Source organism: Phlebotomus papatasi, chromosome 1 (genome assembly GCF_024763615.1).
Source record: "Phlebotomus papatasi isolate M1 chromosome 1, Ppap_2.1, whole genome shotgun sequence".
NCBI classification, from domain to species: domain Eukaryota; kingdom Metazoa; phylum Arthropoda; class Insecta; order Diptera; family Psychodidae; genus Phlebotomus; species Phlebotomus papatasi.
Window position 1 is genome coordinate 50,845,236 of NC_077222.1, and position 27,666 is coordinate 50,872,901.

At 36.4% G+C, this 27,666-nt stretch overlaps 2 protein-coding genes across 8 annotated transcripts in view; both read right to left on the reverse strand.

Moving 5' to 3' along the window:
- Positions 1-230: 230 nt before the first annotated feature.
- Positions 231-3,001, reverse strand: LOC129805686 (uncharacterized). The gene is made up of 3 exons (XM_055853769.1): positions 2,982-3,001; positions 1,113-2,080; positions 231-1,054 (listed from the first exon to the last, which is right to left on the reverse strand). The coding sequence occupies exons 2-3, from the start codon at positions 2,078-2,080 to the stop codon at positions 355-357; spliced, it is 1,668 nt and encodes a 555-aa protein (XP_055709744.1). The 5' UTR covers positions 2,982-3,001; the 3' UTR covers positions 231-354.
- A 7,619-nt stretch (positions 3,002-10,620) lies between these two features.
- LOC129805694 (putative epidermal cell surface receptor) overlaps positions 10,621-27,666 on the reverse strand; it is a 45,868-nt gene continuing 28,822 nt past the window's right edge. For 4 of the 7 annotated variants that reach the window (XM_055853799.1, XM_055853780.1, XM_055853807.1 and 1 more), the window contains exons 4-9: positions 19,375-19,594; positions 18,548-19,303; positions 17,763-18,338; positions 17,028-17,598; positions 10,928-11,622; positions 10,621-10,870 (exon numbers count right to left, since the gene is read on the reverse strand). In XM_055853799.1, coding sequence (XP_055709774.1) covers positions 10,863-10,870; positions 10,928-11,622; positions 17,028-17,598; positions 17,763-18,338; positions 18,548-19,303; positions 19,375-19,594 — 2,826 coding nt within the window. In that variant the 3' untranslated portion in view covers positions 10,621-10,862. The remainder of the gene's footprint in view (positions 10,871-10,927; positions 11,623-17,027; positions 17,599-17,762; positions 18,339-18,547; positions 19,304-19,374; positions 19,595-27,666) is intronic. The other 3 variants (XM_055853834.1, XM_055853824.1, XM_055853816.1) reach the window with 1 other exon arrangement.

A 27,666-nucleotide genomic window follows, 5' to 3' on the forward strand; every position in this document is an offset into this window, starting at 1 on the left:
AGAAATAATTTTCAGAAATGCCTTATCGTTAAGTTCCAGGACTTGATTAGAAAAAAAATACTAAAAAATTTTCACTTATAACGCTTACACGAGTCATTGATGATACTGGTAACAATCTTAAAATAGCTTTGAAAAATTCTAAGAAATGATCATATATGATAGTGATTCTCATAAAATGCGCCGCATTAGGGGCTAAGAAAATTTTAATTATTGTTTCTTGAAAATCCGAGTCAATTTAATTCTGTCTTCTTTATTGTTTCATTAAAAACCATTGAGAACAATTTTTTATGTTATAAAGAAATTGAGCTTATCGGGATAAAAATCAATTTGAACACATCTCCTTACTAAATATACTCAATAAGCATAATCATTTTCTGGTTCACCAGAAGTATTGTCTTCATCATCCCACGGAATGTCAGGACTCTTCATTTCTTTCTGTCTGACGTGATGCGAGTGGGCTCGTCTTGGGGAATGATGGTCGTAGTGATAGTAGTAGGGATCGTAATCATATCGACTGCGATGGAAGAGTCTATCCTCGTCCTCCTCAGAGTAGTACGGATAATTTGACATAGGTCTGGCTGCATAAGGATTGTTATTCAAATCCTCAACAGTGCAGTTTCTAATTGTAACATTGTTATCATCTCCTATAACCTTGCATTTCTGTACAGGAATATCAAAGTCATTCTCATCGATCACAGTGTCATTAAGCGTATCCGTAATAAAACCTTCATCTTCAGCATCGGGAAATATACCATCTTGTTCCTCATCTTGCCATACCGGAGGCCTATGATGTGGAGGTCTGTGGGGATGATGATGTGGGTAGTGAGGTGCAAATCCCCACGCAGGATCAATATATTCGTGCCCATAACATCCGTAACCGCATTCTAGATCATAACCATCGTAGCATGTTCCAGTTAGGAAACAAGGTGGTTCGTGGTAGTAGTACGGTCTAAGAACAGGACCCCGACGATACATTGGACCATATTCGAAACCATCATCGTAGCAACCATGACATTCTGGACCATGTCCTCCGTAGTAACTGTCGTAGCCATATCTACAATTCAACGACAAAGTTAGTAAGTGTAGGCTTGTATATAAGTGATAGGGCTTACCCGTAGTGTTCATAGCACCCTTCACAGAAGGACTCTCTGTGTCCACCGCAGGTAACATAAGGCCATTGCCTATGATGAACACATCTTGGTCTAGGTTGTGGCACGTAGGCAACCCTTTCTTCGCATGATCCTGTAACAGAACATCTCTTTCGGGGTACAGCATGAATTATTCTAGATTTGCATTGATGACCACATGTTCGACGTCTCTTATGGTGGCATCGGTAGCCTTGAGATGAAGCATGGCATGATTTTGGCTGTACTGAGAGACAACAATCACCCTTCTGAGAATACCCTAATCCATATTTACCACCAGATCGTGAAGAGTTGGTATAGATATGAATGTTATTTACATGAGTTGCGTTAACATTCGTCGGTACGTTGACAACGTTTGTATTATTAATGTAGTTATTCAGTTTGATTACTGTCGTGATATTCCTTCCAGAAGTGAGAGGTGTATCAATACGATTTTCAGCATCTCCATTCATGCCGTGAATGATCACCGAACGGTATTCGTTAGTGCACAATCGTTTGCAGTCAGTCTGACAAGCGATGTTAGAATTACAGTTCCCGACGCAAGTGTGGTACTCTAGCGGACAACCAGAACCAGTTTGACTGGGAACAGTTTGGGTTGGACAGACTGGACAAAGCGGTATACATGTTGAGTTGCCCTGGCATCCTGCTACGCATGCTCTGTAGTCATCGCAGTTGGTGTTAATGGGAAGTACTTGTTGTTGCGACAGTGCAACGGGCATAACTGGTAGTGGTTGTTGCTGCAGAAACGGACAGACAGCCTGACGCTTCTTTCGTCGTTCCTTACGGTCTTCCAAGCACTTCATGTACTTCTCATATTCAGTCTCCTCGCATTTTGGCTCATTTTCTTCAACTTCTTTGCACAATTCCGACGGTGCTGCTCTAATTAGGGCCACCAGCGTAGCCGATATCACTAATCCTATCACCAAAATGCGCATCTACAGGAAAGGAAATGAGGTAGTTGTCTTATCATCACATCAATCAATTGTTATGCACAAATTATCGCATATGTGATTGGAAGCCGCTCCTAACTAGGTCATGTTGCCTTACGATAACTGGCCTAACGTTACATGCTTACGATGAAGGAAATGACAACATAGAGCCCGGGTACAAATGTGAATCAATTGATTGTAATTTTATTGGGCTAGTCGTTGAATTTATCATGTTCGGTGTATGTGATAAGAAAAGAAAATGAACGAGGAAAATCTAATTACAGATCGGCTTATTACAATACAAAAGAATTTCTGGTCTTAAGTTCACCATCTGAAGGACACTTCTTATCGGACTTCTTTTTTTTTGTTGAATTTTAGTCAGACATAATTTCGTGTTGAAAGAATTAGGCATTTAATGTGACGTGATCAAGTGTTTTGAAAATTTGATCGTGGACAGTCCTAGAAATTTCATATTACCACTTAATGATTTATGTGCGTTATAGTGGTAACTTTGTGGGATAAAAATGCTGTAGCTAAGGTGTTACCACTTATCAGCATACTGATGATTTTTTTCTGATAAAAATTACGCAATACTTCGACATATTTTAGGTTTTCAGGAACTTTCTGAATTTTCCAGAAGAATAGTTTATCGCGATTCTTACAGAAATCCCTGGAATAATACTTTTGTATTTAAAGAAATTCATGGATCTTCCTAAATTAGCTTGAACTTGATCTTGAAATTGAGATCATTTTGATGATCATTGTGTGGAAACTTCAACATATGTTGCGTAGAAGTCTAAAAAGTATATAATCTAAATTTAACTAAGGAACTATTGATCACTATGAAACTCTTCCACTAGCACTTCACCAAAGTTCTTTTCTAACTCCTCTTTAAGGAACATCTTACCTTTCCGGATGGTTTGAACACACTGGTTCGCACGATTAAGTGTACTCCAATAAAGAATACCGAATTCTTTGCTAAAGATAAGGGCGCTCTTCAGTGAAATGCGTGAGGCAGGTGTGATAAACCTACTTCTGTTTTTATTCACCTGGAATTAGTATTGTATAGGGCAAGCAGTATGAAACTTATCATCACCGTTATCCAACTCCTCGATCTTTGTTTGCCCTCTTGAAAGGACCTCTGGATGTCCATCGAAGCGTATTTGGACTTTTTTGGTGCCGAGGAAAGTCATTCCTTTAAACAGTGAGAAGCTCAGAGAGGATTTTAGGAATGTGACTGTTTGGCATCGACCTCATAATTACGACACTACCTTCACTTCTAAAGCTAGCAGAATATGGAGGGAGTTATCCATCCTGGAAAATCCCTTTCAAGATTCATTTGCAAGAACTGGATTCCTCCATGGATCTTATAGAATTTTTTTTATCGCCATTGAGGGAGGTTTTCAGCCCTTTCTCTTTCTCATCTTTTGGAACTCTGAGTTCTCTAAGGAAAACATGTAGAAGAAATCATTTTTTCATTAATAATTTGGACAGTTTATTATACGCTGATTGGCAGTTATTTTCACTCTCTGGAACGGGATTGAAAAGAGTAAATTAATAGACAACACAAAAGAAGTTCTGGCCCTTAAGTTCACCATATGAAGAACATTTCATTTCGGGGAGTTAGTCTTGGTCCCATCAAGAAGATGGATCATGGAAGTCTATGTTTCCTGAGCTCTTATGACTGGATAATTCCTCACCCAGACCCTGGGGCAACAAGTAAGGGACAGCGCGCTACCTTCGGACGACTCAAGCTTCGGACAATGCAATTTTTTCTCTATGTTCCTTATGGATTTCACCCATAGCTCTTTTCCGAAAATTTGAGGCATTGGACTAGCTATATTGAAATATAATATTATAATGGGTCAAATTCATTTATAACACATTGAAAAAAATTATTTGTGAGAAGCATAAATCTTCCGAAGGTACCGCGCTTTATTTGATTATTTAAAATCGATAAAAATTCTATTCTTGTAGATGATCACAAATTCAAAGGATGTCTAAATTAAAGATTTTTTAAGCAGAAGTTTGATTAATTTTTGAGTTGCGATATTTTTGATAAAAAAAAACTGTGAAACTGACTTGCTGGATTCCGATCCGGAAAATCTTGAAGGAATAAGTTTCAGGGAAAGCCCTATTTTGCGTCAAAGCTTCTATCGTATGTACTTAGTCTACCTGCCCTCCAGATGAAGGAGAGTTAAATTTGAGGAAAAATAGCATTATCGAGAAACAAATTGGTTTTCTAATAAAACTAATTTATAAAATTTTGTATTTGATTCTTAAAGGCTTGATCTTAATCAAATTTTAAAGGCTTGTAAAAAAGAAGTATGGCGTCTACACTAGGGGAGACTGTGGCAAAAAGTCACAAAACGGATATTTTATTTTTTTACAAGCTACTCGAACGCTTCAAAAATTTCTTATTAGAGCAATTTTATAGGAAATTTACCGCTCTACAATTTTGTGAAAGTAATTTTCCTCTATTTTGTAAAGAAATACGTTTATCGAGCCAATTTCTAAAAGGTAATTTTGTGATTATTCTAAAAAATGCTGGGGCAAATAGTACTACACATTGGGTATTATTATATTTTGATTCGCTTCATTACAGGCTTCCGTAAATTTGAAAAAATACCTAGAAGACATATTTTCATAGAAAATTTATTCATCTACACCTTTGTAAAACACCGTTTTATCTGCGAGAAAAGTGAGAAAACGAGAAAAGCGCTTTTCAAGTTATTTTAGAAAAACACACAAAAGACTGCAAATCGTTTGACCAATGCAAACAACAAGCTTCTTACTTACAGCTTCTTACAAGCAGCTTACTTCGCTTTTTTGTTACTTTTTGCTCTATACCTTTTGTTACTTTTTACCCCAAGTAGCCATTTTTATTAAAAGGATTTCTGGAGAAAGGAACTTTTGTGAATTCGTATTCAAAATATCCAAATTATTTAGAAAATATTCACCAGTGCATCAATTTTGGAAAATAAGTAGGTAATAATTGTTATCTTCTGCAAGGACAATATTTCAAAAATAGGACAAAAAATGCAGATATTTTTTATTTTCTAAATTACTTGTTCGAATTCTAAGAAACTTACAACATTGAAGAAGGTCTATATAGGCTATCTATAGAAAAAAATTGAGCCGCTATCTTTTTTACCTTGGAAGATATTGAATTTTGAATTTTTCGATTTGTGACTTTTTGCCCCAGTCTCCCCTACACACTAAAAGCAATTTTCGTCAATTTATTTTTACATGAAGAAAATACATAAAGAGAAAATAATTTTTTCTGACTACCTAAAGTTATTTTTTTCTTATGTTTATACGTAATTGCAAAGTAGAAGGTTGAAGGAATCTAGGATATTTCTTGCAAGTCTCCACCTATTTGCTATATGATAAATATTTAGGCTCAAAAATTACGAATTTTTAAGTTCTCATATTGAAAATTGATTTTAATTAATTTATATACTTCCAATTTTTTTTTAACAAAGCCGTTTTGGAAAAAGAAACTACAATACTCAAACATAATATATTTCATTAGAGTGAAAATTATCATTCCTTGGTATTGTTAGAAAAATCACTTAAATTTTTTAAAGATTAAACGAACTTACCTGTGAAGTTTAATCCTAATTCTACGAATTCCTTTTTCCGAAATGAATACTCTTGTAGTCCTGCGTTTGTACGTGATTGACCACACATTTGTAGCTAAAATTTTTACAGTGTAGCTAAATATGCTACACTAGCGCCATAGTTTCCCACTGAAATCATTAATTTAAAGCTGCTGTAACGCCCAATTGGGATGATATTTGAATTATTTCAAAGATATTTCAAAGATAGGGGTACTGAAAAAATTGGGTGGGCGTATTCATTTCGGAAAAAGGAATTCGTAGAATTAGGATTAAACTTCACAGGTAAGTTCGTTTAATCTTTAAATTCTACTTCATTCCTTTTTCCTTCAATGAATACTCTTGTAGTTGTTCAAAGCATGCGTTACAGCATATAAGTTCAAACCATTCTATTGGATTTGACATTAGAACAATATATTTCAGAAAAAATTCAGCTCATCGTAAAGCTTTCCCTGATACCTTCGCTACAATTAAAGTTAAATTTTTCCAAAATTTAGTTTGATCATCAGAAATATTTATCAAACAATCAGCTGGAAGGTGAATTACTATTGAAACAACCATGGAATTAAACAAAGGGTACCATGGTTGAGTTGGCCATTTTGGAACAACAATAATTCCTTCCGCTCTATCATATTTGATTTTTTGTAATGCTTTTAATATCATAGCAAAAGGTGGAAAGGCATAAAATGAGAACTTTTGCCACGAGATCGTAAAAGCGTCAATTGCAAATGAATCTGGATCTTTCTTCCAGGAAACAAATTTGCGACATTTTGCATTTGATCTTGAAGCAAATAAATCAATATCTGGATAACCAAACTGATTTACAATTTGCTCAAAAGCCTCATTTGATAATTCAAACTCAGTATTTGATCGTAATCTTCGAGATTCTAAATCCGCTTCTGTATTTTCTTCAGATGCAATATATGATGCAAAAATCCAGATACTCCTTTCTTCGCACCAGTCCCAAATTTGTTTCGCCAGACAACTCAACTCTAGATATTGTACAGAACCCATTCTGTTTATATACGATATTGCAGTTGTATTATCAATACGTAATAAAATCTGACAGTTGAACTTATCACTTGCAAAACATTTCAGAGCAAAGTATGCTGCAGTTAATTCAAGATAATTGATACTCAAATTACTTTCGTTTTCTGTCCAGAATCCATGAGCCTTTTCATCATCACAAGTTGCTCCCCAACCTGATTTTGAAGCATCACAAAAAATTGTTAAATCATAATATGGATACCGTATAGGATTACAACTTAATGATCCAACTGATCGCCACCAATTAAGCTCTAACATTGTTTCCTGATTTATCATTAAGTTAGCGTTGTAATTGCCTTTACTTTTTAAAAGCGCGTCATATTTTAACCTCTCAAGGGCCTTTGTATGCGCTAATCCATACCTGACTGCATGACAACATGACACCAAAAATCCTAGCATTTCTGCAAATTTTTGAATCTTGTAAGGTTCACCTACTTTAAATTGTGATACAAGACTTACAATTTTCTCTCTTTTAGAAACTGGTAACTCGATAAGCATCTTTTTAGAGTTATACATAGTTCCCAAAAATTTGCATTTACGTGTAGGCTTTAAATCGCTTTTTTCGTAATTAATTAGGAAACCCAAATCTTTCAACAATTTTTCAGTAACTTTAACATTTTCAGAACAGATTGTGGAAGATTTGCCTGATAGCCATAGATCATCAATATAAATAACTACTATAATTCCGTTCTTACGCAAGAACGCAACTATCGGCTTCATGATCTTCGTGAACACAAATGGAGCTGTGCACAGGCCAAATGGTAGGCATGTAAACTGATACAAAGTACTTTTGAAGAAAAATCTTAGGTATTTCCGATGGGACTCATGAATCGGTATTAAATAATACGCATCCTTAATATCAATTGATGCCATAAAACAATTTTTGGACATTAGGTTCGCAACAGTCCTTCCATCTTCCATCTTGAAATGAACCGGGTTGATAAACTCGTTCAGTTGTTTTAAATTGATTATGAACCGATTGGTTCCATCTGGTTTAGGCACCAAAAAGATTTTTGAGATGAATTGGCCATCTTCTTGTGAACAATGTTCAACTGCTCCCTTTTGGATCAGTTGTTTTACCAATTCTTCAATATCTGTGGCTTCTTTCTCTGACCATTTTCCTTCACTGGGAGGAATATCTTGCACCACTTTTGAACTGAATGGAATTTTGTATCCATTTAGCCAAGACAAAACGACTTTATCATTTGTTATGGATTCCCAAATATGAGAAAAAAAACGAAGGCGTCCTGCCGATTTCTCTAGAGATTTTTGTATTGACGCCTCAAAGACACGTTGTCTTTGCGTCTCAGGCAACATTGGCAGCAGCGATAGTGACATCCCAGAGTCACAAAACGTTTCCACGGACCTATCCCGGGATTGTTTCACTGGAATTTCATTGATTGCTTTTGCAGTCATTTGAGCCATCTCAACAGTATTTTGTTGATAATTTCTTAAAGGCTCCGTCATCTCTGCTGATCTTATCAACCTCTGTGATCGAGATCTGGCACGCTGCCGATGTCTCCAATGCCTCTCTCTAGATTGGCTATCCGAGCGACTTCTCCCTAAGTTTAAAGGAAAATAAACAATCTGTCACTCAATGTAGAACATAACCTATATTCATCAGAATATTAAAGAAAAAAGAAGACTTGGGGATGCCCCCATTATATAAAATCTGTTCGTGAATGCTCCACGACTAAAGTACAGTCTCCAAGTCTAATTTTAAGGAGACGCTCTCCATTAGACGCAAATTTTATTAACATATAATTGAAGTGTCTCCGGAGGATGAAAGGCGTTTGCCTTCCAGGGGACGCTCCCCAACCAGCGTTGCAGAGTATTGTGGGCGCCCCACCACTCAATGCAAAATCCTCCAGATGATAATTTTCATGATGCTTGACTTTCAGGGGATGCTCCCCGACAAGCACAAGAGAGCTAATAGGAGCCCCATTGCTCACATGTTGTCCAAAAGGTTGTTGATTGATGAGGTTGCTTTCAGGGGACGCTCCCCATCTAGCACTGCAGAGTATTTTGTGGACGCTCCACACTCATGCAGACCGCCGTGGATGACCTTCAGGGGCGCCCCCATCCAGTCAAAGTGTTGTGGATCCCCCACAAAACACTCAGCCCAGTTAGACCATCCAGTAGCATTCAAATGGGCGCCCCAATTGAAGCTTGGTCACACAAAAGCAAGTAGGCGCCCTACTTAATGGCTTTGTGTCAAAAAACTGGGCTCCCACGGGGTAATTCAGCTACAGAAGCTCCTCCAGAGGTGTCCGGAAACAACGCGTGGTGTTTTTAGGTTATGTGACCAGAAATCCACTTACTACGGCGACTGCGACTGCTCCTCTTGTATCTACGCCTGTACTTCCGCATCTCTCTCTCCATCCGCTCCATCCTGTCCCGAATTCGATGAATTTCCTGGTGATCTGCCATCTCCAACACGATTTTTTTTCTGAGGTGACGTGCGGTCTTCTCAGCACACAAAAACAGAATGATTTCAGTGGGAAACTATGGCGCTAGTGTAGCATATTTAGCTACACTGTAAAAATTTTAGCTACAAATGTGTGGTCAATCACGTACAAACGCAGGACTACAAGAGTATTCATTGAAGGAAAAAGGAATGAAGTAGAATTAGGCTATTTTTGTCCCTATCGTTCATAGACACAAAAAGTACACCAAGTCAGACTCTGTTTGCTTTCCGAAAGTTAGATGTAGGGCGTTTTACAATTTTTGTTTATCGGTTTCATTTTTATTGATGATTTTCGATCAGCGAGAACTGTCTCGTCGTTAAAGGGTTAAAGAATTTTTACCAAAAACTTTAACCAGAAAATTTAAATAAATAAAAGTAGAACGTAGGCTAAAGGTTGCAAAGTGCTGAATTTTGTTCACACGCACAAAATATGCCATATGATAAAGCAAGAGTGATGTGCCACAATACTTAGGTAAGATTTATCAGAAAAAGCATACACTCGCCCATCAGACTCTTAAAATAGACTCAGTATTAATAAATCAATAAACTCAGTGGAATCCCATATGACGGTCCAGTTTTATATCGCCCGGGTACTTCTGGTAATCACTTTGTCCTTCCAGCCAAAAAGCCTTCCATTCTAGTTTTCCCTTCTTGGACAGGAGTCACTCAAATGTTTGTTCAAACAATTGATACAAGATTTTTTGTCAGCGATTGTACAGCAACATTGTATCAAACAATGCTACTCTGTCGAATTCTTACACATTTGACCCATAAACACCGTTCACACTTTGATGCTGATAAGCACATAGAGTGCGTTATCAGTATCGCAAACACATGCTAAGTTATTGGAAATTCTGCTAATAAGTTACATTTGTATCTCGAATATCTTCCTTCTTGTTGTTTTTTTTTATTTATTTGCAGAGTGAGATATTTTGGCGGAAAGAGAAGAAAGCAGAGGTAAATGACACATTGCCGGTACTTTCACAATATTTACCCCATATATATTTAATTAATGACTAAAATATATAATGTGATAGCGAGATATAATAGAATTGCTTGTTCTCATTCAGAGCGCACTCATTCATTAATCACAGAGTTAGAAAATCACTGCAGAATTATTTTATTGCAACTTGATAAGATTATATCAGAAATAAGAGATATTGAGTGAATTTTCAGTTATAATTTGAATTCGCGATTGAGATATTGGTAAAGCATATGCTTCACGACCTCTTATTGTGCGAAGCAGCATGTACCTCTAGCAAAAGTGGGAAAGACGGCACAGAAATTCAAATCAATTTTCCGCTAAATCTTATGCTTCATGCAACTATCATCTCTTAAATTAAAAGAGAACGACGAAGATATTTTTTTCATAGCTGAAACAAATAAAAATATTTTCAAAGTAAAAATTCATATTCTTGGTATACAAATTTATTACAAATAATTCTGTCTCACATATATACACACAATTCTTGCATCAAGATGAGGAGTTCTTCGTTTAGGTTCTTATATAGCTTCAATACAATATAATTATATACAGTCACACTAAATTCACTCTCGCATTCACGCGGGCTCACTAGAAAAATTATGGAAAATGCTGCTGCAGAGTCTATGGACGGAATCTGGCCTCTGATGAAGGCAGCCAGCAAGGCTCTTCCTACAGATCTGCAAAGAAACAAGACCATTAGGAAATAGAAACTTGTAGATGAAGAAGAAACCTACTCATTGTCTCCTGCTGGATCTCAACCTTGTAGCTTGGATTATCATAGGAGACATCATTCTTCCTAGGAGGAGTAATTGAGGCAGTTTGATGGGCTCTCCTTCGTGTTAGGATCAGCAAGAGGATTAGCGTTGACATCACCGCTAAGGCTGCAACAACAGCAACAACCACGAGTGGTCCGTAGTAGTCACCAGTAGGTTCTACAGTCTCCCCACTTGTTAGTAACTTTCCGGTTTTGCCTGGAGGTGCAGGACCACCTGGTTTCGTAAGGAAGTTCACCACGTTGCTCTTCTTGATGTTGCCATTCGTAAGGTACATCTCCAACCATAACCGGTACCTCGTTCCTGGCTTAAGGTCCATGATTAATGCACCCTGGGTGGAATCTCTCTTGGCCACTTTGAAGACACTAGAATCTTCTTTTCCAGCGTCACTCTGGTAGATGGCGCGGTAGATATTGACGAACTTGTCCTCCGGATATGGAACACCATTCCAAGATACCTCAACACTGCTGGCCTTGACCTTTGTTACATTCACGATAACTTCGAAAGCGAACATATCGATCTTAGTTGTGGTACTGAGTTTCACCATTTCTCCGGCGAGGAGCTCAGCACCATGTCCAGCAAACGGAATCAAGAACAGTCCAACTTCATAACTGGTATCTGGTTTGAGGTTCTCAATTGTGTAGGTGGTTAGGGTCCTACGACAAAATAAAGTTGCGTAAGAGGAAGTTTTTATTGGGAATTCAAAAATTAATCCGAGGATCAATATAACTCATATGAGAATTTTAGTAATTTGGGACTACACGATAGCCCTTACCCTAATTTTGGTATTGGCCAGATAAAGGAACAGAGCAACGCAATTTTGCCGGATATTTATCTTGATCTTGAGTTCTTGATTCCAGAAAAGCAAAGTCTTAAAATTTTCTTGATATTGGTCTCAGAATGGAGGGCATTGTCTGTTTCAGAAAGATATGAGGAAATTTTGTGTCATGCTTTTAAAAATTGGTACATTTCAAAAAAAAAAAAACAAAGGATTAATATATATTGCGCTCTGTGTCTAGGTTGAGCTTTCTGCGTTCCTGCCATTTCATTGATTCTGAATTGATTTAGCTTTTAATTGTTATTGAAAAATCTTGAAATTAAATCCTAGTATTATCATCAATTAACATCTGTTGCGTCATCAATTCCTTCATACACGTAAGAAATTCATCATCTATATTATTATTGGATACTGACTATACCCCTTAGTAAAGCCCACCTTGCATCGTTCATAGGCGTACCATGGCGGGAGCGAAGGGGGCGATTACCCCGAGCGCTGTAAAAATAAGGGGCACCGTATGGCAACCAAAAAAATTTAAGGACCTAAAAGATTAAAGCGTTATAAATGAAGACGTTTTAAAAATAAACACTTAGCAAATTAGAGCTCCTAGTCACCAAGAAATTAGAAAGAAAAAAAATTGACGCAAAAAATTAGGGGCATTTAAAAATTAGGACATTTAAATTTAGAGCGCCCAAAAAATTAGGGGCGCCAAGAAATTAGATTAGACGGTGAAAACTTAAGATGTTAAAATGTGTAGGCGACCCATTTCTGAAAGATTTTCATCTTAAGCTAATTCAGAAACTCTGCTAAATGGACCATAAATTTCTCTGACAGATATTCTCAAGGATGAGAACGATCCAGTCTGGAAAGTCTTTAGGGGCGGACTCTATGCTACGAGGAGACGAGGCCGACCCAGCCTCAAATTGACCGACGCGACGGCGTGGACCAGGACGGCAGCTCATTAGGGGTGCGGAATTGGAGAACAGTGGCGCGTAACAGGCTCGAGTGGCGACGGGTCCTGAGTCAGGCCAAGACCAGTAATTGGTTGTAGCGCCGGATGAGTAAGTAAGTAAGTATTCTCAAGAAACACCAAAAAAAAACCGAAAATAGCAGTCCTTTGAAGGAACACGAGAAAACTTTGTTGCATTGTGTTATACAATGAATTTTATAGTCAATTTTGTCGGAAACCATAAGAGATGGAGGCCTAGAATTTTACATCCGTTTGGAGCAGCCATTATGCTTATACGGGCTTCAGACCTAACAAGGCTTAACTTCTCAAATTTCTTATTATTCGAAAGTTTTTGGAAAATTTTGACTTAGAAATGGGCTTTTAAGGTAAAGTAATCTATTTGAATCAAAGGAACAAATTAAATTGGTTGTTATTTAGGATTTTGAAACCTTTGAAAACTAGGCTAAAGCTCTAGTCTGAAAATGGTTTTACAATGTGCGTAATTCCTCTTGGGAATAAGAAAAATTCTATGAACAAAAAATACAGTCCGCGAATAATTTCGCGAATGCCCGTGGTTGTACCAAAGATCCGCGAAGAATTCCTCGAGTGCATAGTACACTTAACATAATAATAACATTTTTAATAACATTTTTTTCAGTCTGACGCTGAGTCTATTCGCAAGCTTAAAGTCTCCTACACTGAGAAAAAAGAGGGTGCGATTAACTTTTTTTCCTCATAACTTTGACACTTTTTAGGTGTAAAATTATATCAACATTTTTTAATGTTAATTTTACACCATTTTAAGGGTAAAATTAACATGAAAAAGGGTAACTTTAAGCCCTAATACACCTAAAAAGCATAATATTAACACCGATTTCGGATCAATAATGCAGGGTACAATTAACATTTCCGGAATGTTATTTTAACTTTCTCGGATTTCTCTCAGTGTACAATGACTGTCTTCGGTTTATTTACAACCTGAAGCGGGGTGATCATTTCTTCCCTGTATCTCGGTCTGTTGTGGGGTGTGATCTGGCTCAGTATCTTGAATTTAGAGCTGTGCTCTTTATCCTGCCTTTCTCTTTTGTCCTACCACTTTTGTCTGCTAAGTTGGGGGGCGTCTGTCAGGTGTCGGTGTTTCATGGTGCCGAGATCGCGGGGTGCCAGTTTCCAACGAACGCTCTTTGAGCCCGGGATCTACATTTTTAACTCGATTCCACCTGATTCCAGAACGTCTGAACTCTCTCTGCGGTCTTATTATTTGGGTAGGGAAGTCTATAGGATTTTTTTCTTGTTTTGATTTAACTTTCTGTTTTTTTTTTGTTTTTTTTCATATTCTTTTGTTTGTAACTATACGTGAGGGACATAGAAGTCAATTGTATGATTTTCTTTATTAAATAAATAAAATAAAAATAAATAAATAAATAATATTTACACTAACATTTCGAATAATGCCCAACGCACAATAGCTTTTGTTAGTAAACATGCTTTCAAATTTTCCTATGAGAGTGAGCGTGATGACTAGATCTCGGTTTTATTCACTCTCACAGAAAAGTCAAAAACATGTTTACAAAACAAAGGTTATTGTGCGCTAGTCATACGCTGAGAAAAAAAGAGGGTGCGATTATCTTTTTTCCTCATAACTTTAAGACTTTTTAGGTGTAAAAATATATCAACATTTTTTAATGTTAATTTTACACCTTTTTAAGTGTAAAATTAACATAAAGAAGGGTAACTATAATCCCTAATACACCTAAAAAGCATAATATTTACACCGATTTCGGATCAATACTGCAGGGTAAAATAAACATTTCCGGAATGTTATTTTAACTTTTTCGGATTTCTCTTACTTAGTGTAAGTTTAGCTCTGAAATTTCCCGTCTATTAACAATAAGTGCTCTGCTAAAGCCAACCCAAAATATTCGAGACGTAATGGCTCCCTTCTAGACCAGCGTCTCTGATGGTACCGTTATGTTTTTTTTTTAAATTGGTTTATTTAATTAGCTTTTTAGTTTTTTTTACGAAAAATAAAAGAGAAACAAAATGTTTGAAAAATGTTTTTTTTTTGCTTAAAAATTTCAACATCTCGGAAACTAATATACCGATTAAAGATTTTTTTTAAAATTAGTTCTACACTGCAATAGCTCTACAACATAAGCGTAAAATATACGAAATCGATGAGATAGATTTCGAGATAAACTTAAAAACACGAGATTTTTTCAAATCTTGCAAAATATTTTTTTGACAAAAAAAGGGAAAATCATTGTAAAATTAGCTCAAAAGACAAAAAATTTCCCTTTGCCCCAAAGGACGAAACTAAAATTTCCTAAAACGCAGAAAATTTCCCTTGGCCGAAAAAGACGAAAGTAAAAATTTCCCAAAACAGAGAAAATTTTCCTTTGCCCTGAATGACGAAACTAACTGTGTTATCACACTTGCATATTAAAATTTTAATATGATTCACATTAATTGTCGCTGTTGAGAGTCCAAATGTGTAATTTGTGTATTTGAATCATTTTATATTCAAAATTTGATCTATTTGTTGATAAAAAGGTAGACTTGGCCCGCAAAATTTGATATAAATTGATTCATAGCATTAATGCCAAAAATTAATGCGATTTTCTCTTTAATTTTTTAATGTGAAAAATATTTATGCTTTAGGTAAATTTAAACTTATTTTTGCGGGCCAAGTCCACTTCTTTATCAATAAATAGAAAAACCCCAAATATTAAGTGGCACAAAGACACAAATAACATATTTGGACGCTCACAAGCGACAATTAATGTGAATCACATTAAAATTTTAATGTACATGTGTGATAATGCCGTAAAAACTTCAAAAAAACACCATTATAATATCATTATTTTATTTAATAAAATATACTTGTTTAAAATATATGAAAGACAAGATTTCCAAAGACAAAGTTTCCAGAAAACAAAAATTACCGAAGACAGAGATTCCAAAGACAAACTGGGAAAAACAAAATGTAAAAAACAAAGATTCCGCAAACCAAGATATTCGACCCGGGCGCCAAAATCTCTTGGTATGCCACTGATCGTTTCCAAACTACCTAATTATGGATTTATTGTCATCTCTGTTTTTTGCCCCACCCCCTATGCGGCCATCGCCATCTTAACGTCGATTATATTGATAGATGGGGAATTAACTCTTTCGCGTCATTAGGGTCATATATGATCCGGGGAAAAAACAATTTTTTTGACTATTTACATTAATTGAAATCTATTGGTTTGTGCACGACATCATAATAGAAGGACGTAAAATTCTTGGCTAATTTTCTCAAGACTCCACATATTCAGGAAAAGAAAATATTTGAGATCAAAAATCACTAATTTCGAACTTTGTGAAATGACTTTTCTTTTTCAAAAGTTTTTATATTAATTTATTTTTTTCAGCAAAAAGTTCTTTAGAAACATAAAATAGAATATCCAAAGATTGTATATTGCATATTTTGATATAATAAACTACTCTCAATTTTCCAGAAAAGCGTGTAGAATTTTCCGGGTTATATATGACCCTATTGTCGGCAAGGGTAACAGTGTTTTCGTCCCAAACCTATAGCGAAATGTAGTTGGGACATTGGTTTTCTTTGTGAAATGCAGGTGGGACATCTTGCTCCTGGACATTTTATCTTATATCTGATGAATTATAACATATTTTGCAATATTTTAGAGTATTCTACAAGCGTCTCATATTGTGCAATTGTATTGTGTGTGAATAAATATGTGGATAACTTTATTTTTGTCAAATACCACTCAAAATATTGTGACAGTGACTTTTCAAGGGATTACCCAGGAAGATTCCTTGAACACCAGGAGTACAGTGTTCATCACAGCAATCCAGTTTGCCATGGTTTTGGCCAAATTTCAAGCAAAAAAAACTCTTAAAAAGCCCGTGATATAGATTTTGAAAATGGTATGTATACTTCCCTTGAGGACAATAGGGTCATATATGACCCGGAGTTTTTCCGAGTTTTCACGCAATGGAAAATTTTTTTCCTCTCTGAACTATTATATTTGATCATAAAGCATTAGGAAAAACTCAATTTTACATGAATTCATCTACTGAATAAAAATGTGACGCGAAAGAGTTAAGAGATTTCCCTACTCTAGAGCTCTTTGTAAAGAACCTCTCGTTGATAGATAATTTACACCGATCACTGTTCAGGACTTTGCCAAAATCTAAATTGAGTTTCCGGAACTCAAGGTACTAACTAGATCCGGTAGAAAAGGCTGCATCAACCGAATGATTTTTAAACTTTTTAGTTGCAGGGAAACTACTAAAGGAAGGATAACTCAATGTAAACCAAAATATACCTGTGAATCAATGGAGTAGCGTCGTATAGCATTCCGGATTGTTCCTTATATCGCAATTGGATTCCGTCTACATACTCAATTTCATCCTCAGCCAGTTTATTCCACTCTAGCTTCAGCATGGTTGAATTTCTCTCCACAGCTCTAAGTTCTGGATCAGATGCCTTCTTGAGCACATCAGTTATATGGGGTTGATGGTAATCAATGTTAGAAGGTGGAGTTATGGTTCTCTCAGCTGGCATCCTAACGGTGTAAATCTGGCTTGAGGGTTGAGGATTGAGATCTCTCAGAATAAGAGTAATCTTGATCCTGTATTCGGTATTAGGTTCCAAACCCGGCAGTTCAAATTCCATCTGGGACGTTGCTATTAAGTCTTGAGGAGGGGCAAAAACTTGACTTGTCCATGTTTTCGTGTCATTAGATCGGCCATTGGTGTAGAGTAGTTCCACACGTCCATGGAGACCAACAAAAACTTCCGGAACAACAAAAATTATTCTTACAGTGCGTGGATCAATGGCATCTAGAGCTAGAACTTGGAGGCTTGGTTGAATAGCTGGGAATCCTGCAGGAACACCTGAAAATTTGAATAAAGTTTTATAAATTGGTTCAGGATGTATATTCATAACAAGTTTTTAAAGCAAAACGGCATGCTAGGAAGGATAATAGATCAAAAGACAAAGACATGCATGATTCTAAATACGGGCGAGCATGGTGTAAAAATGAAAGCAAGTAGTCAACCTGGAGGAGGAACTACAACGGGTCTATGTGGTGGAAGGCGATGATCTTGCGCATCAGCTCCATATGGGTATGGCACATTGACATTCTGCCCATGTAACAGGGGTCCGGCACCTCCATCAGCCGCATGAATATGCTGCAGGATTTGTTCAATTGTGAGATGCTGACCATAGTTATGTCCACTCTGTCCCAAAACATTAAATAACTCTGGTGGTAGGGGTTTCTCGACAACCTGCGTAGGCCCCTGATTCTGACTGTATTGTCCCGGATATTGGTGCTTATTGCTGGTGCCTGGATTGAAATACCCAGGACCGGGTTGATTTTGCCTGATATCCTCGTCATAGTTGACAAAGTCAAATTTATTGGGATCACCGAGAAGATGGGCAAAGGGATCATGAGATTGAACTTTCTCGGTCTTATTGTCCTCTTTGGGATACTTCTTGCCGGGTTTATCTTGAACAACTCCTTTTGGAGCTTTGCCATCGGATGTAGGATAGAATGGTTGGGACTTGTTGTCTCTGTCACCACCGACCCCCTTCTGTGGCGGCGGTGTTGGTGCAACTATCATTCCTTCATGCCCTACATATGAATACACATAAAATGAATGATCACAAATCGTCCAAGTCAACAGCATAAGTCTCAGTTCAAGTCAGTGATGTCTGATCTAATGATGGCTACAATGAAGCACTATGTTTAATTTACAAATAAAATTCAAATAATAAAAGTGCAGATCTGCTATTTTAGGTGCCTATTAGAGAGATAGGTAGTCAGTTCAAATCCATACTTACCGATTCCTTTGCTAGGATCACTTGGACATGCCCAGTGTTTGCAGCATTCATCATCGGGAATCAGCATAATCCTGGCGGTTCTTGGATCGCAAGGTAGATGTGATGGAGGTAAGGCTGGGACTGGTGGACAAGCTGGTCTACACTCAATAGTACCCTTGGAGCAATAACAGTGTTGCTCACATCCGGTGAGGTTCGTAGGAATCTCGGACCAATTATCAAACATCTGTCCCTGGTATTCGCAAGTTCCATTATCTACACAACGCATTTTTTCGGGACAACATTTGGGCGCAATGGCTCGGAATGTTGCTGGGTCAGGTTCCCACTGGAGACAGTGAGGATTTATGATATCTAATCCGAAATGAGAGGGACATTCCATCTTGGCACAATGGACACCAGCATCAGTACAGATGCATAGAGCTTCGCATCCATTATGGAACTGCTCTCCGATCTTATACTGCTGACCTTTGTATTCACATGGCCGCTCATCCCTCTTGTCACCTGCCGGTGGTTCACCATCTCCTAGCGTGACATCACAAAGTTCAATCTCACAACAGATATCCGTTGGATCCTTCACTTTGACGCATTGATCCGAGGAAGTTTCATTCATTTTGTGACATCTTGGTTCGCATGTGACCTCTCCTGTAGTCTGGCACTTGCAGATTTTCTCACATCCCTCCTCAATGGTAGCCCCGAAAGCGAACATAGTCCCATTGTAAATACACTTCCCAGCATCAGAAATAGTCGAATTCATAGAATCTGCAACAAGAGTCAAATGTTAATAGCATGGCGACTGGGAGTGAAAGGTGAGACATTTGATAGATGCTGACCTTCAGTTTTGAATTCCATCTTTTCATCCGATGCCAGCGACTCGGAGCACACCATTACGGCACAACATTCATCAGCGGCTGGTTTTTCATGGCAGTGTGGATCATCCAGAATCTTCCCTCGTTTGAAGAAGACGCCCGAGCATCGCGGTGAACAGTCCCATTTACCATTTTCCCGGCAAATGCAGCGTTCATCGCATCCTCGATCACTAACATCGTGCAGCTGAAATTAAAAAAAATAGGCATCATGCCATAAAAGTTCTTATGAATTGGAGCAAAATTTGCTAAATAGCTTTCTTAAATTTTATCCGATTTACAATCCTCGTATGAAAGTGCCACGATCGTGTTTCATATGGATCTATAGGATTTCATGCAAAATAGACCAATGTGGTCTAAAGAAAAAAAAAACCTAAAAGCTCATTCACGTGATATAAGAATTCAATGCATAATTTTCTAATAAGACAAAAATTAGGTCAATAAATATTTAGTAAACGTACCGTAGATTTGAATGACTTTGCCCCCCTACTGTTCGTGTTTAATTTTAATATTTAAAAACGGTTCTCACCGCTCAGACATGGCAGATTGGATCGGTAAAGACCATCCTTAACCCTTTAAGGACGAGAAGGTCAGAAATTGAGGGTCAGAAAAAATCATTTTTTCTAACTTTTTAGAGCAAAATACAACTTTAGAAGGCCGTAGGAAAAATTTCATTTTTGGGTCACCGGTGACCCAATTGTCCTTAAAGGGTTAAGTGCTAGAACTAAAGAAAAACTTATGAATAGGAGGGGGAAAAGTCTCCCACGGGAGGACAAAGTCACCCGCATCTACGGTACTTTGTAGATGTCTTAAATTTACCTAACAAAAAAAAGTAAAAAAAAATGAAAATAATTTAGAATAAATTTAGATTTTCGTTTAATTTTCGATTAAAAATGATTGAAAATATTTTACTCATTTGTCATTAAGTGCAGAATCACATTGACAATAAAATTCTCGCCGTAGCCTCACCGTATTTCGTTAATTGACGCATTTTCATTGCAATTCTTATGCAAATTTTCCAATACTGTATTACCTTATCTCATACTCGGTGGTACTAGGTGAAAATAATATAAGAAAATTGAAGAAATAAAATGAAAATGCGATAAAGGGTGAGCAAAAAAAAAAACTGTAAGAGAAATTTATCGTACAGTTTTTTTTTTGCGTAAATGCGTAAATGAACGAAATACGGTGAGCATTTTACTGTCAATGTGATTCTGCCCTAAAAGGATGATTAGAAAGCTAAATTATATAAGTCACGCCCGGCCCATTTGTTTATATTTTTACTACTCAAAAAGTTTTTCATGTCTTATGTTTAAGCGCGGTGGCAGCCAAAATCTCGAAAGCTAAAATCCTGAAACTCAAAATCGCGAACGCCAAAATCCCGAATATTCAAAATCCTGAAAGGGATGAAATTATATAGAGGAAAATGTTTTGCTATATGGAATCCGGCCGATAACTTGATGATAATAGAGAAAACACGGAAATTTCGACCTGGTTCTTCTCCTCCTTGACTAGAAAATAAAGGAGGAGAAGAATCAGGTCGAAATTTCCGTGTTTTCTCTATTATCGAAAATGTTTTGAATAATTTCCTAAAACAGAAGATTTTCCTTTTGCCTCCAGGGCCTCCAGCAAGCGCGGGTGTAATCATGGGAGTAGCTATGACACTTTTAAGAATTCGGGATTTTGGCTTTCAGGATTTTGACCGGAACCCATTTAAGCGCACATAGTATGGAAAATCTTTTGGTTTCCTAAATAGATAAATCTTTGAGGACTTTGAATTATTTCAAGATCTAGCCAATTTTTAGTTCTTTTATTAAATTAAAAATATATACTCTTAGTAAGAGTCCTTAAGACCCCACCCAACTGCTAAAATTGTCAAATAGATTTTCACAGAAAAGTACGAATCTCAAACTCAATTTTGGTTAGTCTTATTTTATTTTAAAGGGCGTGACATAAAGGTATTTAGGGGCGGGGTTTATACAGGTTATTTAATTACAGGTTAGTTAACTAATTAATTAAGTTAACGATCCTGCAAAATATGGATTTTCAAAACTTCAGTGTTTGCTTTAAAATTCCAAATGACTTCCTTATTAATTTTTTAAAGACCCAATTAGGAGCAACGATTTCTCTTATAATGGTTATGGCAAACACCCTGAACACAATTCGTTTTTGCAAAATTATATTAAATGAAAAGGAAATTATCATAAATCTGAGACTAACCGTGAAAAATAGTATTAACAAATATTTATGTGTTTAAAAAATTTTATTGTGCCAATACATTAATTCATTTGCTCTTTCAATATACTCTTTCGCTAAAGATAGCGGTCATTGGTCATTTTTCTTCTATTAGTCACCCATTCTCCTCATTTGCTATCAATTTGCATAATTTCCCTGCACTTTTCTCACTTAAGTAATTACTCAATTGACATGATTTCTCCTGATAAATTATTCTCCATTTTAAATTCTAATCTTACATAAGGTGAAATGGAAACTCAAGCGCAAAAGGCGTCCTTTTGGAAGGGAAATTTTTCAAAAATTTCGCAGATTGGTGCATAGCCTCATGTTGTTGTTAGATTTTAAGTGCACATTATTCGTCAGATTCGATTTAATGCTGGGATCAATGAAGGTAATTAATGCCTGCCACATTGAACTCATCTTCTCTTTCAAGCAATTTTCCCTAACGTCTGCGGAACAATCGTCTTGTAATGTGGAAGATGATCTCCCGCATGATAGATCTTATGTAACTTTCTCGATCGTTTTGCTTGTTCAATTGCATCTCAACGATTCACATACAGCTTCATTGCCCACTCATATAGCATCTTATGCGGTGTTAGATGTAGCATATGGAGCCGTTGTTTGTGGATCAGACGAGAAGATTGTGTCTTTTTTCCAGGTGAGCAACCAAAGAAAAAAAATTGTGAATTTATAATTCTACACAATTTTCTTGATGTGGTGGGCAACATTCACTCGTCACGATCAACAAAATGAAGTCACAGTGTTTTTCATCTTTCTTTGGTGCAGCTTCAGTGGGAATGATGAGAACCTCACGGATTTTACACATAAGTTCATGTGGAACTTATATATGCCATGTACCATTCGCTCTTGTTGGTGTAGATACCAAACAACAAGAAATTGCATTACCACTTGAGCAATTGCTGGGTAAAACTTTTTGATGTCACTGGAACACATGTCAATATATAATTGGGGGATTTTGATTAGAATCCCTTCACTGCAATTGGAGGGATTAAGTTATGAGTCTTTCTTAATCACAGCTACTGTGATAATGTGATTTAGTCCACCATTTTCGATCGATCTCATATATTCAAGGTAGTTGTTTTTCATTTTATTTCATTTTGCAAAAGCACTAAATTAACAAATCAAAATCAAAATTTCCCTACGGCCGTCTAAAGTTACGTTTTGCTCTAAAAAGTTAGAAACAAAATTTCGGACCCTCAATTTTTTACCCTCTCGTCCCTAAAGGGTTAAACGGATGAAACCAAACCCTGTATTAATAAAACGTACAGCAGTCTCTCTCAATTTCGAGCTAGGGACCGAAATGATATCCAAAATTAAGAAATTCGAGCGTAAAAAAGTTTAAATTCATTAAATTTTAAAATACATTAAATATTAAAATTAAACACTTATGCCTATTATAAATCCTACTTGAAACCATTATTAGTGAAGATTCACAAAACAATTTTAAAAAAATCAGTAAATTTGAGCTTATTTGCTTCATTATAAAATTATAACCAAACGTGAAAAACGTCAGACGTTTTTTTAATGTTAGCTGCCTCCCGAATTAAACAGTAGCTCGATCTTTAAAGAACTCAATTAGCGAGAGTCTAGGGGAATGTTGGCATGGTTCGCACAGAAGCAACCTTCAAACGATGCGAATTTTCTCTTTGTTTGCAAAGAGCTGACCTATCATTCCTCATATCGTTTATTAAGCTTTATAATGATCTGTCTTATGGCTAAGAAATGACGAACTACCTCTTTGCAATCAGAGAGAAAGTTTGCGTTGCTTAAAGGTTCACTCTGTGCGAACCATGCCAACATTCCCCTACTGTATTTTCCTAACGACAACCAGTTTGCCAGGTAGAAGAGTATGGGATAGTTTTAGTAATGCGCAGCTTTCGATTGTATCAAATTGTAGGATAATTCTTGAATTAATATATGGGCAATGAGTAGTATTCTCCAAAATTAATAACCAGGAGAAAATATATAAGTTTCCCTAAAAAGCAAAAATAGAAACTCTAAGCTAAAATAAAAACTTCAGCTGCATAAAACTGGCCCCCTCTCACTTACAGGTTTTGAACCAGGTTGCATATTTAATATTTTAATTTAAAATCTCAATTAAACCTTTTCGCAATTTTAAATATTGGCTTTTATAAAAAAAAATGGAAATTATTTAAAAATTTTGTTCTAACATTATCCAAAATAGGACAACACCATTTTAGGTTTCGAAAATTATATTAGCGTAGGTGCGGGCCAAAGTCACCCACGAAGGATAAGGGTGATTTTGGACCCAACGGTTCGTAAGCTTTTCTTTAATTTTGTTTAAAAATGGTCCTCACCGATCAAGCATGACAGATTGCATCGGTAAAAACCCTTCTAAAGTGCTAGAATTAATGCAAAAGTTACGAACTAGAGTCGGTCAAATTTTCGAAATCGGTATAATCACTTTGTATTATAACAGATTTCTAAAAATTATGTAGATTTTAATTATTCGATTTTAGTAAATTGTAGAACAACTTAAAACCTTTACAATATAATTCCTAATTTGAAAATCCCTGATTAAATTTTCCTGTCTGATTTCATTTTTTTCTTGGAAAAAAAGTTCATAAATAATGAATAATAAAATGACAAAAATAAATTTTATGTATTTTAATATAAAGAATTCATCTTTTTTTTTACTATATTTTCCATTCTATTGAAGTGTATCTGTCCTATAATTGTAAATATTTAAAAATTCAAAATATAACAAGGAAATTATTTTAAAGCATTCTTTTTTAAATTAATTAACAAATTGGATTCGCAATGAAACTAAAAGTAAAAAAAAGTAAAAACTAACTTATCTGTTGTTTTTTCTTATGATATTTTCAGCAGAAAAGACCAATGAAAAGTCCATCACTAGAGTATTTTGTTAGAGAATAAAAAGACTTTTTTGCTCTACAATTGCCTTTTGTGGTCTCTGTGGTAGATGGACACGAAAAAAAAATCAGTCACATTTCTTTTCTCACTTCCATGGCGAAATGTCTATTTATAAGATTTCTCTCTTTCTCAAAAATTTCAAATTACATCTTTTATGTTGTATTGCTCAATTTCATAGAAATCCCACATACATTAATTGGCTTCTGTTAATTGAGCATTTTCACCATGAGAACACTGTGAATTGATGGCTTCTTAAATAGAGATGGAAAAGGTGCAAAGATGGTAAAGGAAGAGCTTATTGCGATAATTTCAAGAACATTGCCAAGAAACGGAGAAATTCCAAATGAGGAAAAAGCAAAAGAGCATAGAAACTCTATATTTGACGGTTGTGTGATTTGCTTTAATCCAGTGTTAATTGAACCGCGAAATACGATGTCACGATGGTACACGCATTAAAGCATAACCAATTGCAAAGCATTACCGTTACCTCACTATTAAGGCATCCCACAAAATTAGTTAATTGATTGTTTTATCACAGAAATATCACAACTTTGTACATTAACTTTCTAAGATAGATTTTTTTTAGTGAAATTAGACTTTTATTTGGCATTTCATTTGTCAACGTCTAATGCCTCTCTATATCAAATTTTATTTGATTGTAGAAGAGGAATAATATTGATTGCACATAACTATAAATTTATTTCCATTTTCCCCATGACTATTGTAATATAACAATCCAGTTTAGTGAATTCATGACAAAAATAAATTGAAATTTCTCCTTTAAAATTCATTTACGTGAAAGATAATTTTAAAAGATGATCTTGAAAAGTTTGTCAATGCAATTTTCCTGGGAAATACACTAACAGGGCACTTGAATTCATCATATAGCACATGCTACATGTTTCCGGTTGTTATTTATATTAGGTGAGATTCTTAACAATCTCACCTACTATAATCCTAACAAAATTTCATGTCCTCCGATCGCGCTCAAACTTGGCCAAAATGTGTTTCGCCACTTCCTGATCACGAATATATGGGGGGCTAAGTTACGTTCCCGGCCGGCCGGCCGGCCGTCCGGCCGGCCGGCCGGCCGGCCGTCCGGCCGCTCTTTGGAGCTTAATAGCTCCTAAACTAAAAAAGATATCGACTTGCGGTTTTCGGCAAAGGTTAAATATCGTATGAAAATTGCAACTTGGTGCATTGACCCCCCACCCCCCACCCCTCCTTCCGCCATTTTGAAGACCCCCCTTTTTTTGTTTTCTCAATAGCTCCGCCCCTATGGCATCGAGCGGGCTCAAATTTTAGTATGTTATAGCTGGGCCTTAGAGCTTTCCATCAATACTAAACTTAAGGTCCCTCGACCCCCCTGACCCGAGCTATAAGGGTCCAAAAAAATTTTCTTAAAATGGCCATAACTCCGGTTCTAATTGTCAGAATTTAAAAAGTGAGGGCTTTTTGGAAAGCTCTCGTGAAATGCCACTTCCTCTTCTAACATCGCAAGTTCATAAAACCACCGCTAGGGGCGCTATTATTAAAAAGAAAATTTTTAAATCTTAAAAGTTAAATAACTCAAAAATTCCTTATGCAATCGGGCTGAAATTTTAGTATGTTGTAGCCGTTGATTATACCTATCAAACAAAAAAAACCTTAAGTCGATCCATAACCCCTGACCCGAGCTATAAGGGGTCAAAGTTCGAACATTGACCGGCCTCTATCTCCGGTTCTAATTAACATAGCGACCTAAATTTTACCTTTTTGGTTTCGTCTCGATGAGCACTTTCAGATGGAAGTTCAAAAAGTCACCACAGGTGGCGCTGTGATAGCGTCAAAATTCATCGAAATTCAAAGTCACTTTTCTCAAAAACGGCATTGTGCAAGTTAATGAAATTTTAGTATGTTGTAATCCAGTCTAGGACGTTTCCAAAATGGTGCGTATGCGCGCTGTGGTTTCAATAGAACCGGAGATATGAGGGGTCAAAGTTCACGAAATTCAAAAAATCATATCTCCGGTTCTATGTGACCGATTTTGATGAATGAGGGCTTAAACGAAAGATCTCACCAAATGCTACAACTTTCTAGAATGTTTGAACTTCGTGGGACCAACACCAGGGGCGCCACAGTCGAAAAACCAATTTCAATATCACATAACCTCAATTATCTCGACTGTCGCTGAACCGATTTTGATGATTACTTCAACATAATTGTAGAGCACATTTGTCTCTACATTTCGTCCATACATCATTTTCCGCTCAGACTACGCTATCACTCCGATTTTGCCGTTTAAGTGTGAAAAAATTGATTTTTCCCATAATAACGCTTTGAAATCACTCAGATGCCAATTTGACTGCCACTACTCCACCAAGATACTTAAAATAGGGTTTTAAATGGAAAGTCCCGCAAAATACAACAATTCTTTGATTTAGTTGAAGTTCAACAAATGAACACTTGGGGCACTCTGGATGAAAAAACGAGTTAAGAAACAAAAAACCTCGCTTATCTTGACTTCTGAGTAATCGATGAGTTCAAGTTCTACGGCAAAATTATAGAGAACATTCTGGTCTACATTTCACCCATATAACACTTTTCTGTCAGTTCATCCAAATCCTTGACATTTTGGTTCAAATACAAAACTTGTATAATTTCACGAATTTGATTCAAGATAACTGAATGGCGTCTCCCTACTTCAGCATCAAATCGAATTTGCATGCACTCCGAGTTAGCTCACGTTAAGAATCTCACCTACATAAGCCGGTTAGGATTATCTGTCCCTTTATTTTTTCATCTCTAAGTGCAATTCTTCTGCACAGAAGTTACGGTTTTCTACGCACTGGTATGGAAAATACGTGTATCCCCGTTAAAGTTCTACCAATATGTTTTATACAGAACTGTGCGAAATGTTCTGATCCACTTTGAAATAAATCGAATAAATAAATTGAATATGTTAAAGGAGCTTTAACACTTTGAGGATCAATGTGTGATCATCCACGAAAATTATTTTTTCTATTTAACGCAATTTTTCAAGTTGAAAGTCAGGATTTTTCACCGGTGCTCCCCCCGACCTCAAGGACTTGAACGTACGCTTAGCCTAGGTTATCACAGTTAAAGCTC

Coding starts and splice junctions, on each gene's coding strand:
- LOC129805686 (XM_055853769.1), bottom strand. CDS start 2,080: ATGCGCATTTTGGTGATAGGATTAGTGATATCGGCTACGCTGGTGGCC. Junction 1,055..1,112: donor GGGTGCTATGAACACTACGG/GTAAGCCCTATC, acceptor GTTGAATTGTAG/ATATGGCTACGACAGTTACT.